Here is a 15,095-nt window from a genome sequence, read left to right as displayed (position 1 = left end):
CTTTAGGAAGTCTAAGAACTCTCTTAGTAAGTATGCTCATTTCAGAAAAATTACGTCAATACAAATAGAGCAGGTTAGAAATTGTTCTTATCCTGGGGGAAAAGCAAGTTTTTAGTGTCTTATTTAGTAACATTTTTATAGCTTAATTGTGGTTATTTATGTTTAATTCACTAACTTTAAAGAGTCATTTAATAGTTTTTATAGTTCAGAAAGTGAGCCTTGCATTAATACAGCCTAGCCTTCTTAGACAGAATTTCAGGTAGAATTTGTATCTAACATTCAGTTCTATCTAAGTAATGCCTCATTTATGGAAATTCTCTGGTTTCGTTTTTTCATTTCTTAATTCTCAATATTCAGTGATGTAGTGTTAAATTGTGCAGAACAAAGCTAGAATATAATTAACAGGTGCGTTATTTAAGCTACAATTTAGACCTAACTATTGTACCAACCAGTTTTGAAATTGAAGAATTAGTTATCTACACATGAAATTCTATAGGGTTCAATGGTTTCTCATGGGCAGTAATTGACAATAATCATAAAAATTTGTCTTGTGATTTTAAGTTTAGAGTTTTTTGTTGATTTTATATACATACTTAATTCCTTTTGAGAGTCCTAGACTTGGTAAATTTCCAGTGATGGTTGAGGCCTCATCAGTTCATCATATCCGTAGATCTGATGCGTCCCAGAGCCCTCGGCAGCCAACCTTATGGTTAGTAAGTACGCTGTTTGTTTGACGTGTGCTGTTTTCTCTTTCAGACGAGGAACTGGTGCTTTTAAATCCAGAGTGGGACTGCCTGCGCCTGCTCCTGTTATCAATAGCAAATATGGACTCAGAGAAACAGATAAACGTTTAAATAGGCTTAAAAAGTTAGGTGACAGCAGCAAAAATTCAGACAGTCAATCTGTCAGCTCTAACACTGATGCAGATACCACTCAGGAAAAACACAATGCAAGTAAGTAAGGGAGATTTGATAAGCATCTTTTCTTAAGTGTTTCCACACAATTTGTTTTCTAAAGTGTGTTTCAGTAGTTTTGATCTTTTAAATATTGAGAGAAACCCTGGGACTCGTGCACTCCAGCAGCATCGCAGGATTCTAGAAATGATTTGCCACGGAAGCAGGCTTGTTGGCCTCCAGACTCAGTGCACTCGTCTAGACTGACCTGTCTGCTTTCCTTGAATACTTGGTAACTGGATATTCTTCAGCCTGTGTTCCAGGGTCATCATATATGTATGAAAGAAACATTTTCCAGGTGTTAGTTTCACCATAATTATATCATTATGTCTTCTGAGAAGACAGGACGGGGTGGAATCTGACAGGCACATACGTGCTTCTGTGCCTAGCCAGCCTGTTAGGGCGGAGGATGGACTGGGGGAGGTGATAGCTTCTGGCTTCAAGGTTTCCACCTTTTTACTACTTCCCCAATTTCCTAAGTTACCAGTTACCGACTCGTAATTGTGATAAAGGAACATTTTAGATGTCACTGTGCTATGACGTGTTAGCCACTAACAGAAGTAGCAAGATGAAAGGAGAAAGAGGCAAGCTTCAAGAGACCAGGTCAGGGAGGGGGCGCAAGACCTAATGGAACTAGGAAAAGAGGGAATGAAGCACAAAGAGAAAAGGAAGAGAAGAAAGCCGGAACGAACAGAAGAAAACACATCATCTTGATGGAGCTTTGAGGTCCTGGGACTATTCTGGTTGCGGCTGCATTTCACCTCGGTGATGCCAGTTTCCTCCGGCTCCACCCAAATAGTAGGCTCCTCCGTCCGACTGATCTGACAGGCATTGAGTTCGCACGTTTTGGCTTGGTGATCCCCTAAGTATGCCAGTTTCGGCACTGAATGTTCATGATGCTTCTAGTGCCTGATGCCCTCTGAGGTCTGGTTATTTCAGGCTCTTTTCCCTGTTGTCACACCCAGCACTGGTGCTCCCCTCCTGTACAGAAAATCCCAAAGAAAAGGGAAGAATCCCACAGTGGCAAAGCTCAATGCCATGAATTCCCAAATCTACCGCTTCTGGGAGTCGGAGGCCACACGTGACCTCTTTAGTGTAAAAGTTATCCTGTGTATCGTCCGGTTTATAAAAATGTCCAACGTAAACAAAAGAGCAGTTAGTCTGTCACTCACTGTGGACTATTGGTTCTAATAATAAATACAGCACAATCACTGTTTGTTTTCTGAGTCTGGTTCCTTGTGAGACGGGAGACTTGTGAGACCTATATGTGGAGACGGCCACCGTGCTGTCCACATTGATTGGCTCTTGACATTTGTGGGGGTGCTTTGTGTTTTTATTCATTAACTGTATTTCTAATGCATAGATTCTGAACTCAGTACAACACTTAGTTTAAAAGATGGAATACAAATATTTTTGGAAGGTTTTGAGTATATGACTAAGTGACCATCAGGGAATATTTATTAATAAACCAAGTACTTACTAAAAGCCTGGTGGTAGTTGAAGAGATACATATATGTGGGAGACTCAGCCCTCGGGGAGCTTATGCCTAGTTCCAGGACAGGACAGGTGCACAAGTAACAACGCAGAGCCACTGTCCTAAGTGTAGAGGCAACAGTAATCCCTCTGAGCTGTAATCTCAGCATTACAGAGCAGGTGCTCACTTCCCGGTGGCTGCGGATGTGGGGGCGCTGACTTCATTCAGCTGCTTTCTGCAGAATGACTGACTGACTGGTACAGAGTGAATGTGCTGAGGGCCGTGTGGTGGGCGTGCTCTGTGCTCTCAAGGAGTTACAGGCTTACTCCAGTCACCTCCTCGGCCAGCATACACTCCGCCGTGTTCACGCAGTATTTTCCCGAACTCTTCCATGCATTCTTTTAGGCTGTGTTTCTTTTGGTTCTCGTGTCTTAAACACAGCCTCCTAGCCGTGTGAGAGGAAGACTTGTTAAGAACACAGCTGGTAGCAAAGCCAGAGTGCCTGAGCTTTCTCCTGAGGGCGGTGGTATCCATTGGGTCAGAGTGCACTCTCTTTGCATAGCTGCCCACTTTGATTCTGCAGCTTGTCTGGGATTTAGTGGCTGATGGAGGAGCTGCTTTCCCTGAGCAGTGTGTATATTCTTCTTAAACATTCTGCCTAGTGGGAAGAAAAATTTTTCTTCCACACAGATCCTTTTTTAAAAAGTTTTTTAATCCTCATCTGAGGATATGTTTAATTTTCATTGACTTTACAGAGAGAGGAAGGGAGGGAGGAGAGAGAAACATTGAGATGAGGGAGAAACATCAATCAGTAGCCTCCCATGCACGCCCTGACATGGGATTGAACCTGAAACCCAGGTATGTGCCCTGATCGGAATCAAACCCACAACCTTTTGGTATGTGGGGTGATGCTCCAACCAAATGAGCCATCTACCAGGGCCAGACCCTTTTTTGAAAGGTGTCTTGGGCCGAAACCGGTTTGGCTCAGTGGATAGAGCGTCGGCCTGCGGACTGAAAGGTCCTAGGTTCGATTCCGGTCAAGGGCATGTACCTGGGTTGCGGGCACATCCCCAGTAGGAGATGTGCAGGAGGCGGCTGATCGATGTTTCTCTCTCATCGATGTTTCTAACTCTCTACCTCTCTCCCTTCCTCTCTGTAAAAAATCAATAAAATATATTAAAAAAATAAAAAAGAAAGAAAAGAAAGGTGTCTTGGGAGCCACAACCTGTTTGCTTTAGCATCTACAGAGCGGAAACAAATGCTTTTTTTTCTAAGTATTTTTTTAAATATGTTTTTAATGATTTCAGAGGGAGATAACTAGAAACATCAATGATGGAAGAGAATCATTGGTCAGTTGCCTCCTGCATGTTCTCTACTGGGGATCGAGCCCACGACCTGGGCATGTGCCCTGACTGAGAATCAAATTGTGACCTCCCGATTCATGGGTCAACACAACCACTGACCCACACCAACCAGGCGAGAAATCCTTTTCACAGATTCAGTTCGCATGCCTGAATTGTGCCACTATTGGAAGATTCTGGTTTTTGTGCCTGAATGGCTGGGCATGCCCCATAATCACTGTGATATGGAATGTGTGTCATTGCAAATGCCTCAGGTCGGTGCAGAACCCAGAAGACTTGGCCAGTGGAGTAAGCTTATCTTAACTAAGGATCGCCTATCCTGGAGGTAGGGGATGTGTCACTGCTTCTCTCTCTCCTGTCACAGACAGCACTCCTTTCTGCCGAGCCCGCAGGTCCGGTCCTGGCAGTCGCTGCCAGTCTGTGTTGGTCATGTAAGATGGAGGATGCTGGCTCCTCAAGTTCTGAAGGTGTCGGCTGTGTGTGGTCCTCGTGTCACCTCGGTTCATGTTGACTGTGCTCCTGGGGTTTCTCCAGCACAGAGCGAGGACGCAGCCCTGGCACTCGGGGAGCTTTGGGGTCCTTGTGCTGCTCTTGTATCTGCCTACGACTCTTGATGCCCAGGCAGGGCTGCCTTATGATTTTGAGGACACCCTGAAATGACTCTGAGGGCTGTGCGTGGCTTCTTTACCCATGAGCTGGGACTGGCTTACCTTAGAGGCGGTGCTGAACCAGTTGGGATCTTAAACCATATTCCTCAGTTCAAATCCCATCCCTGCCACTCAGCAGATGGATGATCTGAGGCACATTAGTCCATGTGAGCTTGGTTTCATGTAGTGTAACAGCTCTTACTCCAAAAAATGCTTATTAGCATTAAGATCATACTAAGGTGGCCATTTGCCCAGCACCTGCTATATAATAATTGTTAAGAATGTGTGTTTTCACCTAAAGTTACTGTTAGGTTATGCATTTGAGGTTTGTCCTAGCCATTAGGGGAGAGTCACGCCTGGCGTGAGTGCTGGTGCCGGGGCCACCACAGGCACACCTTCTCTCCTACGTCAGCATCCTCAGTCTCTGATGGACTTTTATTAGTTTGCCACTGGGGCCACTCTCTTCCTCCCTCACCCTCCTGGTGCTGATGTTCTCACAGCGCCCAAGGATAGCGTGACCCTTTGGCACTTGCTACCCTTCGGTCTTAGCCACTTTGCTCACACTTCTGCCCAGCTTGCTTATGTCCTTTTTGAACTTTGACTTGGTAAGCACACTCTTTAGCTGGACTTTTGATGAGATCATGCCTTTTGAGACAAACTGAGAATACACTATAAATACATAAACATAAGGGAAACAAGTTGTAGCATCAAGTCGTCTATTCTGAGCTGTTGAGAACAAACACCCAAGTGCTTTGTGAGTGGTTCGCTGTGGTCAGCTAACAGTGATTCCATGGGAAGGAGGGGTGAATGAGGAGAGGCACGCTCCAGAATCACCATGAAATGAGATTCATCTAATGGCTTAAAATAAGGTCCAAGTAAGGGAGCTCTGGTGTCACGAGACACGTAGCAAGAGTACCCTGTCCTATGTAGAAAGTCTGGGCAGGCTCCCTGGAAAAGTGTTTCCTACGCTGAACTTGAAAGAGGTTGAAAAGTTGGCCAAGTGAAGCACTTGGGACTTTTATTTTAAAAATATAATAAGGGGATGAGTGTAGGACTTGAAGAAGTGAAGTTTATCATGGGTGGAATTGAAGAAAGGAAGAAAGGATGTGAGCATAACTTAACATTTTAGATTTGGTTCTTAGAGCATTAGGTTATTGAAAGGTTTAAATCCCAGAAGCGACATGGGTACTAGGAAGATCATTTTGTCTACATGATGGCGGATGGGGTATTGGGAAAGCAGTAGGAGAGACAAAAAAAATGGTGGAAGCTGTTGGCACTCATTCAGGCAGGAGGTTGTGGCATTGACAGTGGAGAGAGGTAGACACTCCAGTGACATGGCAGGAGTGGACTCCACAGGACCTGGAGGCCGATTGGGTGAGGCAGTTAGGGAAAGCAAACGTCAGGAATGACCTCCCAGTTTCTGGGGTGATTGGCCAAGAGCACTGCGGCGGAGAAGCAGCCATGAGACTCAAAGGCGAGTTCAGTTTAAGCGTGTTCACCAAGGGGCTCCGAGGCAGCCTCGGGAGATCCGGATGCCAGCGGGTATTTGGTGGTAGGGCCTGTGATTCGGGAGAGAATCAGGTGAGAGAAAGTGGCTCAGGAAGGGTGTGGGTGCTTATCACCAGGAGACTGTTTTTTCAAGGGCCTAGGACAGCGGACGGGAGAGGGTTTTCCAGGAAAAGGGATGGTCAGCAATATCACCTTCTGCAAAGGAAGGTAAGGGCGGAAAGTGCTCACTGGGTTCACGACCTGGAGGTGGTCAGAGATTGGCCAAGGCTCTCATGCGAGGGACAGGCTGGGTCCCGATTTCAGGGGGATCGCTGTGGAGAATGCAGCGTATCCGTGATTCTAGTTACAGCTGATTGCAGGTGCACAATGAGGAAAAGGGAACAATAGGTTGAGGACCACTGAGCTTGGTCATAGGATGGTCCTTGAAGAGTCAAGCTGGGCAGAGGACCACATAGCCAACTCTGAGAAAGCTGAGCACAGAACACTGCTGTTGACTTATATCAGTAAACACATCAAGCCTGGCTGGTGTGGCTCAGTGGTTGAGCATTGACCTATGAACCAGGAGGTCATGGTTTAATTCTCAGTCAGTGCACATGCCTGGTTTGAGGGTTCAATCCCCAGCATGCAGGAAACAGCTGATTGATGATTCTCTCTCATCATTGATATTTTTTCTCTCTCCCTCTGCCTCCCTCTCTGAAATCAATAAAAATACATTTTAAAAAATAAGTAAATAAGTACCTCTACCAGTTCCACCTTAAAGGAAGCCTTGAAAGCAGAAATTCTTTAGCCAAAGAATTCCCCAAATATCCTCATATTTTAAAAATTCTTTCTAGCAAGTTCTGTGTAATTCCAGTTCATATACACATTCTCCAAAATTACTACTGTTCTTCAAGAAATAGTGGGCCCCATTTCTGGGAGTTTTGCTGGTTTGGGTACCTCACTCCATTTAGGAGCCAGGCTTGAGTACAGAGCTCCATTCTTGGTGGTGTGACGCTTGGAATGCTTGTTACTCATTCTTGTTCTCCATAAAAATTAACTAATGGTGACTTACTTGCTCAACCAAGCAGAAGGAACAGCAGTCGCCCTGGCAACCTTCGGGCATGTAGTAAGGGACCATCTTTGTCGGCAGTGTGCTGGGCTTACCCACATTCCTTGTTTTCTATTTCCTTGTTTTCAGATGAGAGATGGTGATTGTTGGGTATTCTCAGCTTCTCTGTGAATAATTTAAAAGGGGCATTTTGATGGGGATGAGGTTTTCAGGTGGGGAGTGTGGGAAGCTGAGAAGTTGACTCATGTGAGACACTGTGTAGGTCCAAAGGTAAACGCAAAGGAAAACAGAGATGGCAGCTGGTCAGTGGCAAGGTCAGAGGTTCTCGGGGCGCAGCTTAAACTTGAGTCACATATAAGCCTTTTGGAAAGCCCTTCAGTTGTCACCTTAGTTCCCAGTAGGATCATCCCAGCCTTTCTGTGTCCTTGTCCAGAGGAAGGAAGTTGGAGCCCCCTTGTCTGAGAGTAATTCTGGCAGCATGCTCCTTCCCTCTCAGTGTGACTGTGGGCAGCGAGCAGGACGGGAGGGACGGCCCCGGTGAGCTCTGCTGATCTCCCCGCGCCTCAGGGAGAGGTTTTGGATAGGCAGTTCTTCGGGGCGGTTGTCGGGGGATACAACGTGGTTCCTCGGATCTCTTGTTGAAACCATTGGAATAGAATTTGTCTCTGAGCCCACTTGCAGTATATTTCCTGAGTTAATGAGTAGTTTGGATTTTAGAAACCTATTTAAAATGATGATTTTAAGAATTTATGAAAGAAAATAAAACTATGATTTTTTTTCTTAGGTCCACTTTAAACCTTTTACTTGGTAAAATACTAAATTAGGAAAAGAAATACTTATTGTGGACCAGTATCATGATAGATTAAGGGCAAGCATAGAGCGAAATCTAGGTACTTGGTAGTAGGAACTCTTCAAACACCCAGTTCCAATGTGAATAGACGCTCCATGAATCAGAGGCTGAAATTAGACAGAGGCTGTGAAGGAAAAGCGCGGGAGCTTATGTGCAGGCAGAAACCTGACTGGTCTGTCTGCCATATGCCTGTGTAAGTGAACGTCGCATGGCCGAGAGTCTGGTTTTGGATACTGTTTTGTGTTATCAAGGCTATTTTTCATTTTTTTTCTTTTCTTTTTTTTAACTTTGCAGCTTCTAGCCGAAAAGCTTCCGTTGGTGTGAAAAAGACCAGCAAGAGCAGAGCGTTAACAAGGCCATCTGTGCCAAGAACTCCCGCTTCTTCCAGTTCTACCTCATCCAAGCTAACTCACATGCATAACTCCAGGGTACCAAAGAAACTGAAACAGCCTGCAAAGCCTTTACTTTCGAAGGTAAAATTAAGAAATCATTGCAAACGGCCGGAGCAGAAGAGTGCTTCACGAAACCTCGAGATGGGAAACTTAGTCCTTAAAGAGCCTAAAGTAGTTCTATATAAAAATTTGCCCATTAAAAAAGATCAGGAGCCAGAGGGACCAATACCAGCCACAGTGGCCAGTGGGTGCTTAACCAGACATGCGGCCAGAGAGCACAAACAGAATTCGGGGCGAGGGGCCCCTTCGCCGGGGGAGGGCACCCCCAGCACCTACACAACCAGGCGATCTGCACGGACGAGAATGATTTTGAAGGAGCCCTCTGACATCAAGCTTGAACCAAATACGTCGGATGACTATGAAAGCAGCCTGCCTGAGCCTTGCCCAGAGAGTGGCGAGCAGCCACCTCCTGCGACGCAGGAAGAACTGGTGCATGACACCGCACACAGCGGGGAGGCGAAGTGTCCTAGGAGTGACAGCAGCATTGCGAAAAAGAAGTCACGGCAAGGGAAACTTGTGAGACAGTTGGCAAAGGCGGGGGAGTCCACTCCGGAGCACAGTCCCCCTGGGAAAGCCGGTGTGGTACCCAGCGTGCTGGGGTCCCTCCCGGATCAGGGTGAGCACAGCGGCTCGGAGGGGCTGCCCGGGAGCTACATGGATTGGGCCCCTTCGCCTGTTGATGGTTCGGTGGTGACATCAGATAGCTTCAAAACAAAAGACGGCTTCAGGACTGCAAAGAGTAAAAAGAAGAGGCGAATCACAAGGTATGACGCACAGTTAATCCTGGAGAATAACTCTGGGATCCCCAAATTGACTCTTCGCAGGCGTCACGATAGCAGCAGCAAGACAAACAATCCAGAGAATGATGGGATGAATTCTTCCAAAATAAGCATCAAGTTAAGTAAAGACCATGAAAATGATAATAATCTCTACGTAGCAAAGCTTAATAACGGATTTAACTCAGGACCGGGCAGCAGTGCCACAAAATTAAAAATCCAGCTCAAACGGGACGAGGAGGGTCGGGGGCCCTGTGTAGAGGGGCGTCACGAGAACGGGGTGTGCTGCGGTGACCCGCTTTCTCTCCTGGAGTCGCAGATGGACGTCGATGACTACAGTCAGTACGAGGAAGACAGTACAGATGACTCCTCCTCCTCTGAGGGGGACGAAGAGGAGGATGATTACGACGATGACTTTGAAGATGACTTTATTCCCCTCCCTCCAGCCAAGCGACTGAGGCTAATAGTTGGGAAAGACTCAATAGATATTGACATTTCTTCCAGGAGAAGAGAAGATCAGTCTTTGAGGCTTAACGCATAAGCTCTGGGTCTCAATTTGACCTGGGATAAACTACTTACAAATAAAAAATTCCAGTGTATTATTCCTCAACTGAAACATTTTAGCGGCAGCACTTCTCTCATTTCTTCACTTATCGGCATAACACGTAGAAAGTGTACAGCGTACTGACTTACCTGAAGTCTGATTTGTGCACATTTTTATTGTACTTTTTGAATAGCCTCCTTACGTGCAATTCCGAGTTAGAGGGAGAGCCCTGTTGTAAAGTAAAGGCTCAGCAAACTACAGTGATAGCAACTTTCCACACGCCGTTGAAAACAATAATGTGGCTACACAATTTTTTTAACTTGTAAGAGCATCAGCTGGCTCTTTAATATGTGACTAAATAATAACTGAAACCAATCCTAGTAGCAGCATATTAAGGTTTTCTAGTCCATGCTAATATCACCAGCAATGATCTTTGGCTTTTTGTTTTATTTGCTAGATGTTCCCCCCTTGGAGTTTGATCAGTTGCACACTGTTTGCTGGCCAGGTGTACTGTGTGTGGCCTTGGTTAAATAGCAGACCATCAGTTGGGAGTCAAATTGGTTTATTTTTTTTTTTTTTTAAAGTACAATCCCATGCGTGACAGCCAACTTTTCAGTACATTATATGTACGAGGGTAGCAGTGTGCAGGATGAGTTTCGATACAGCGTATTTATTGCTTGTCATGTAAATTAAAGACCTTGTATTTAACACTTTTCAATACTTTTAGATAAAATTGTTCTTTGCAAGAATGATTGGTGCTTATTTTTTCAAAAATTTGCTGTGAACAATGTGATGACAACAAGCAACATTTAATGAACTACAGCTATCTTAATTTGGGTCTTCAAGTTTTCTGTTGCACTTGTAAAATGCTACAAGGAATATTAAAAAACTCTATTCACTTTAACTTATAATAGTTTATGAAATAAAAACATGAGTCACAGCTTTTGTTCTGTGGTAACCTATAAAAATGTTTTGTCTTTGAAATTCAATGTAAAGAACTGAAAACAATGTATATGTTGTAAATATTTGTGTGTTGTGAGAAATTTTTGTCATAAGAAATTAAAAGAACTTACCAGGAAGGTTTTTAAGTTTAGAAATATCCATGCCAATAAAATAGGAAATTATAAATACATAGTTTTAAGCACTGCATCAGTGGGAGTTCTTGACTTATGTTAGTTTATGTATGAAAATGTCAAAGAGTTTTTGACTATATTATCAGTTAGACAAAAAGAAGAGTCAGATTTAATTTGTTTTTGAAGCACTTTGAAAAGATAAATTAATATTAAGTAAGTTAATGAACGAAATTTTACTACTTTATGTTCAGTACCCATCTTTGCTTTTTCTGGATTGTTTTACAAATCATTGGACAGAGAATTGGGGAATGTGAATCTGCAGCAGGCGCTGAGCCAGCGGGCCTCTGTTCCCGGGAAGCGTGTGCGTGTACTCTCGACACACAGTGCTCCTATGTACCAAGTCCAGGGATCCATAGTGTCTGGAAAGGGAGCCCCAGTTTTAAATGTTGAAGGAATCTGCAGGTAATGGGATCCCTTGGAGAAAAAAACCTCTGTGCTCACTGTCATTCCTAATTGATTCCCCCAGTTCCCAGATTCTGGGAAATTCAGTTCCTTAACACTATTGCCAGTAGGATCCAAGTAGAAATTAATAATATCCATAAAAGTTTTTTAAATGTAGCGGTGTTTTTTCCTTACTTCCTTCCCCAGGCATTACTTCTGTAGTCTCGTGTCGCCCCCTGTGTGTGACGGTGCAGTTCAGCCCCCAGGTAGCGATGTGGCGCATGTGGCACACACTCGGCCGCTTCGCTCAGCCAGCGTGCCTCCTGTGCCAGCAGGGCGGCCCCTGGGGCCTGTCCCAAGGCCCTCAGAGCACTTGACAGACCAGTCCGACCCTCACGGTGTCCCTGTGTAGACGCGGGACTCGCGCCACAAGGGTAGGTCCGGCCCAGACCCCGTGTGCAAAGCCCAGCAGACAGAAGGTCGCCTCATCCCCACCTCCGATTGGCGTGTTTTGTAGACAGTCATAGGACACATCTTGAACTGTTTCTTGGAATACCAACAATAGCCATTACAGGAATGTCAGCCGTAAGGGGAAAGTAATAAAATGTCATATTGCCCACTTTTCTCCGTTTTTAAGCTTCTTTTTGGTAACTTATTTATGATGTTAGTTTTAACTGTATGGCAGCCTGGTCCTTTGAGGCTGGCCTTCCCAGGGTCTGAGCAGTGACACCTGGTAGCCGTCACTGTCTCAGGAGTCTGTGCGCCCCAGCCTGGCCGTCACCTCTGACGCTTTCCAAGGAGCTGATTTTCCGTTGTTATGTTGTCCTGGCTCTGCTGTGTGGGATGGTGAAACCCACACTCTGGTGACCACTTGGAAGAGGTCAATAAAACTTTCATTCAGTAAAACTCTTAGCTTGAGCTTACGCAATGACTGGTAAAGACTTTTGCATTGTAAGAATTAGGAAATGATCATAGAAATATATGTATTCAATTTTCAATCATTTTTCAAACTACTGTTTTAAATTGTTTTGCTGAGTTGTAATACTTTTGAGATACAATGTATTCCTTGTACTGAAAGAATGAAAAAAGGACTTTTTCAGCATTTGAGGTAAGTTCTTTAACGTTTCATTAAAAACATTTTTTACAAATATTTTGTACATGCACTTGCAGTATTGAGGTTAATCATTTTAATAAATTCGGAAATTAAAACAATTTGGCCGGTGTTCGCTGCATCCGAGAAGGGAAGATCCAGGTGCTTTTCTCCCACGAGGATTTCATCTCAAATAGAAGTTGTTAATTCAGCGTTCCTAAAGCCTTTTCAGTCTCCGAGTGTTGAGTTCTCAGAGCCCTGATCTCCTTTGCTTCTGGTGAAGAAGAGCTTTTGGCCACTCAATTTAAAAGAAAAGCAGGGGCCAGGCTGGCTCAGTGTTGGAGCATTGACCTATGAACCAAGAGGTCACGGTTAGATTCCCAGTCAGGGCACATTCTTGGGTTGTAGGCTAGATCCCCAGTGGGAGGTGTGCAGAAGGCAGCCTATCAGTGATGCTCTCTCATCGATTTTTCTATCTTCCCTCTCCTCTCTGAAATCAATCCTATATAATAAAAGGGTAATATGCAAATTGACCCAGAGGGATGTCCGAGTGCCAGCTTAGGCCCTATCCCCCCAGGGAGCGGGCCTAAGCCAGCAGGTGGACATCCTCCAAGGGGTCCCAGACTGCGAGAGAACACAGGCCGGGATGAGGGACCCCCCCCCACCCCGAGTGCACAAATTTTTGTGCACCGGGCCTCTATATATATAAAAGCCTAAGCGATCAACCCACTGGCCACTATGACACACACTGACCACCAGGGGGAAGATACTTAATTCAGGAGCTGCCCCCTGGTGGTCAGTGCACTCCCACAGTGGGAGTGCTGCTCAGCTGACCAACAGGCACCAGATGCCAGGCTCACTACCAAGCAGTGGCAGGGGCAGCAGGGCCAGGAGGAGCGGGAGCAGCGCCAGGCTGGGCTCGGACTCCTCCCTGGCTGCCTGCTGCTTTAGGTACTACTACATCCCTTGGGGGATGTCAGCTGGCCTATGGGGATCGGGTTGAAACCAGCAGTCCGACATCCCCCCAGAGGTCCAGGATTGTGAGAGGGCGCAGGCCAGGCTGAGGGCCTCTAGTGCAGCCATGGGCAAACTACGGCCCGCGGGCCGGATACGGCCCGTTTGAAATGAATAAAACTAAAAAAAAAAAAAAGACCGTACCCTTTTATGTAATGATGTTTACTTTGAATTTATGTTAGTTCACACAAACACTCCATCCATGCTTTTGTTCCGGCCCTCCGGTCCAGTTTAAGAACCCTTTGTGGCCCTCGAGTCAAAAAGTTTGCCCACCCCTGGCTCTAGTGTGTGTGTGCGTGTGCGTGTGTGTGTGAAGAGTAAAGGGGGAGGAGCACTTGTTCTCTCTATGGGGAGGCTTTAAAGGACATACCCTCTTAGCCCTCGGGCCCGTGAAGGCTTTTGCAACCCAGTTTTCAATGGTTCCTATTAGTTGGGTGTTGTCTCACTGGACTGGACAGAGCTGGTGTGAGTCCATCCTCCCAGATCAGCAAAACCTGGTTGAAAGAGGAAATAACGACTGGCTTAGGAGTCGGGACAAACTCTGCAACGTCTGGGTGACCCTGGGCAGGCTGCTAATCCAGATCTTTCTCTAGCACCTGGAAGTCGGTGGGGACGCCTGGTGCCTTGGCCAGTCCAGCTTCAGGTCAAGCTGCCAGCTCTCTCAGGCGGTGAGGGTAGTGGTACAGACCAGAATGGAAGCCCTGACCCTGACTGAAATACCCACCCTGACGGGTCCCCAGGGTGAAAGGGCTCCCGGTGGCATGCCCATCTTCAGTCTCAGGCGTCCTTCCCAATGACCCGCTGCCGCTCGCTGGTCCCGGGCCACCGGCGCCCCTGCGGATTTCCATTTCCCAGGTGCCAGGGCTCTTGTCACCGCGTGTCATTGCATTTGCTGCAGACCCCAGTGGCGCTCAGAGCAAGGTGCAGCAAGCTGCCGACCTCGGGCACTCGGAGCTCCAGGGTTACGGTAAGCCTGACCCTAGCATGCAGGACGGGTGGGGTGGGGGGTGTGCGTAGGCCTCCAGCCTTCTTCCCCATGTCATTAGCGCTTGGGCTTGGCGGTTGCTAATGCCCAGTGGAAAAGCAGGTTTGGATTCTTCGGGAAGGAGCAGGTGTGTGAGTGGGCCTCCCACCCAGGCTGCCTCCGCCTCCCTCCTGAGGCCGGGCCACTCCAGTCCTCCGGGGCCACCGAGCTTGAGCTCATGGACAGCTGGGAAGCCTCCCGGAGGACTGCCGTCTCGTGGCTATGGCTGTGGTAACGTTCTCTTAAAAAGTCGGTGTGGCCCGGCAGGTGTGGTTCAGTGGTGAGCGTCCACCCAGGAACCAGGAGGTTACCGTTGGATTCCCAGCTGGGGCACATGCTGGGTTGCAGGCTCGATCCCCAGAGGGGGGAGCGTGTAGGAGGCAGTCTATCGATGTTTCTCTCTCATCAATGTTTCTCTCCCTTTCCTGTCTCTCTAAACTCAAAACGTATTTTTAAAAAAATAAATAAAAAGAAAGCTGCTTACAAACCTTTAAAAAAAAAGTCTGTGTTACTAGATCCAATACTGTCATATTTGTGTTTTCTGTGACTGTGACTTCAGTGCTTGCGGGGTAGACCATCCTGTTGAGTCTGCTCTGCTAAGGGGAGGAGCACTTGCTGGGGCCGCTCAGGCCCCTGGGGCTGGCAGATGGGTTTCCCAGTCTGACCTGAGCAGCAGGAGTCAAGGGAGTAGAGTTGCATTTCTTTAATATGCGTTGAACACATAATGTGTTACGTGTTTTGGAGGGGGAGGCAAGATTTGAGAGCCTTCCTTGTGGGGTGTGATTAAAGCCACCCACGTCTGCATGTGAAATAGCCTAGGGACAGAGAACTGAGAGCCC

The 15,095-nt window shown here is 46.5% G+C and overlaps 1 protein-coding gene across 1 annotated transcript in view; it reads left to right on the top strand.

Annotated features, from left to right (window-relative positions):
* Positions 1-12,327, top strand: part of KMT5B (lysine methyltransferase 5B) — a 52,492-nt gene extending 40,165 nt beyond the window's left edge. The window contains exons 10-11 of the mRNA XM_081100415.1: positions 757-953; positions 8,137-12,327. Of these exons, the coding sequence (XP_080956541.1) occupies positions 757-953; positions 8,137-9,611 (1,672 nt within the window). The 3' untranslated portion in view covers positions 9,612-12,327. The remainder of the gene's footprint in view (positions 1-756; positions 954-8,136) is intronic.
* The last annotated feature ends 2,768 nt before the right edge of the window (positions 12,328-15,095 follow it).

This window comes from Myotis nattereri (genome assembly GCF_964212035.1).
Source record: "Myotis nattereri genome assembly, chromosome: 9".
NCBI classification, from domain to species: domain Eukaryota; kingdom Metazoa; phylum Chordata; class Mammalia; order Chiroptera; family Vespertilionidae; genus Myotis; species Myotis nattereri.
Note: the sequence above shows the minus strand (reverse complement) of the source record. Positions and strands in the feature narration are given on the sequence as shown.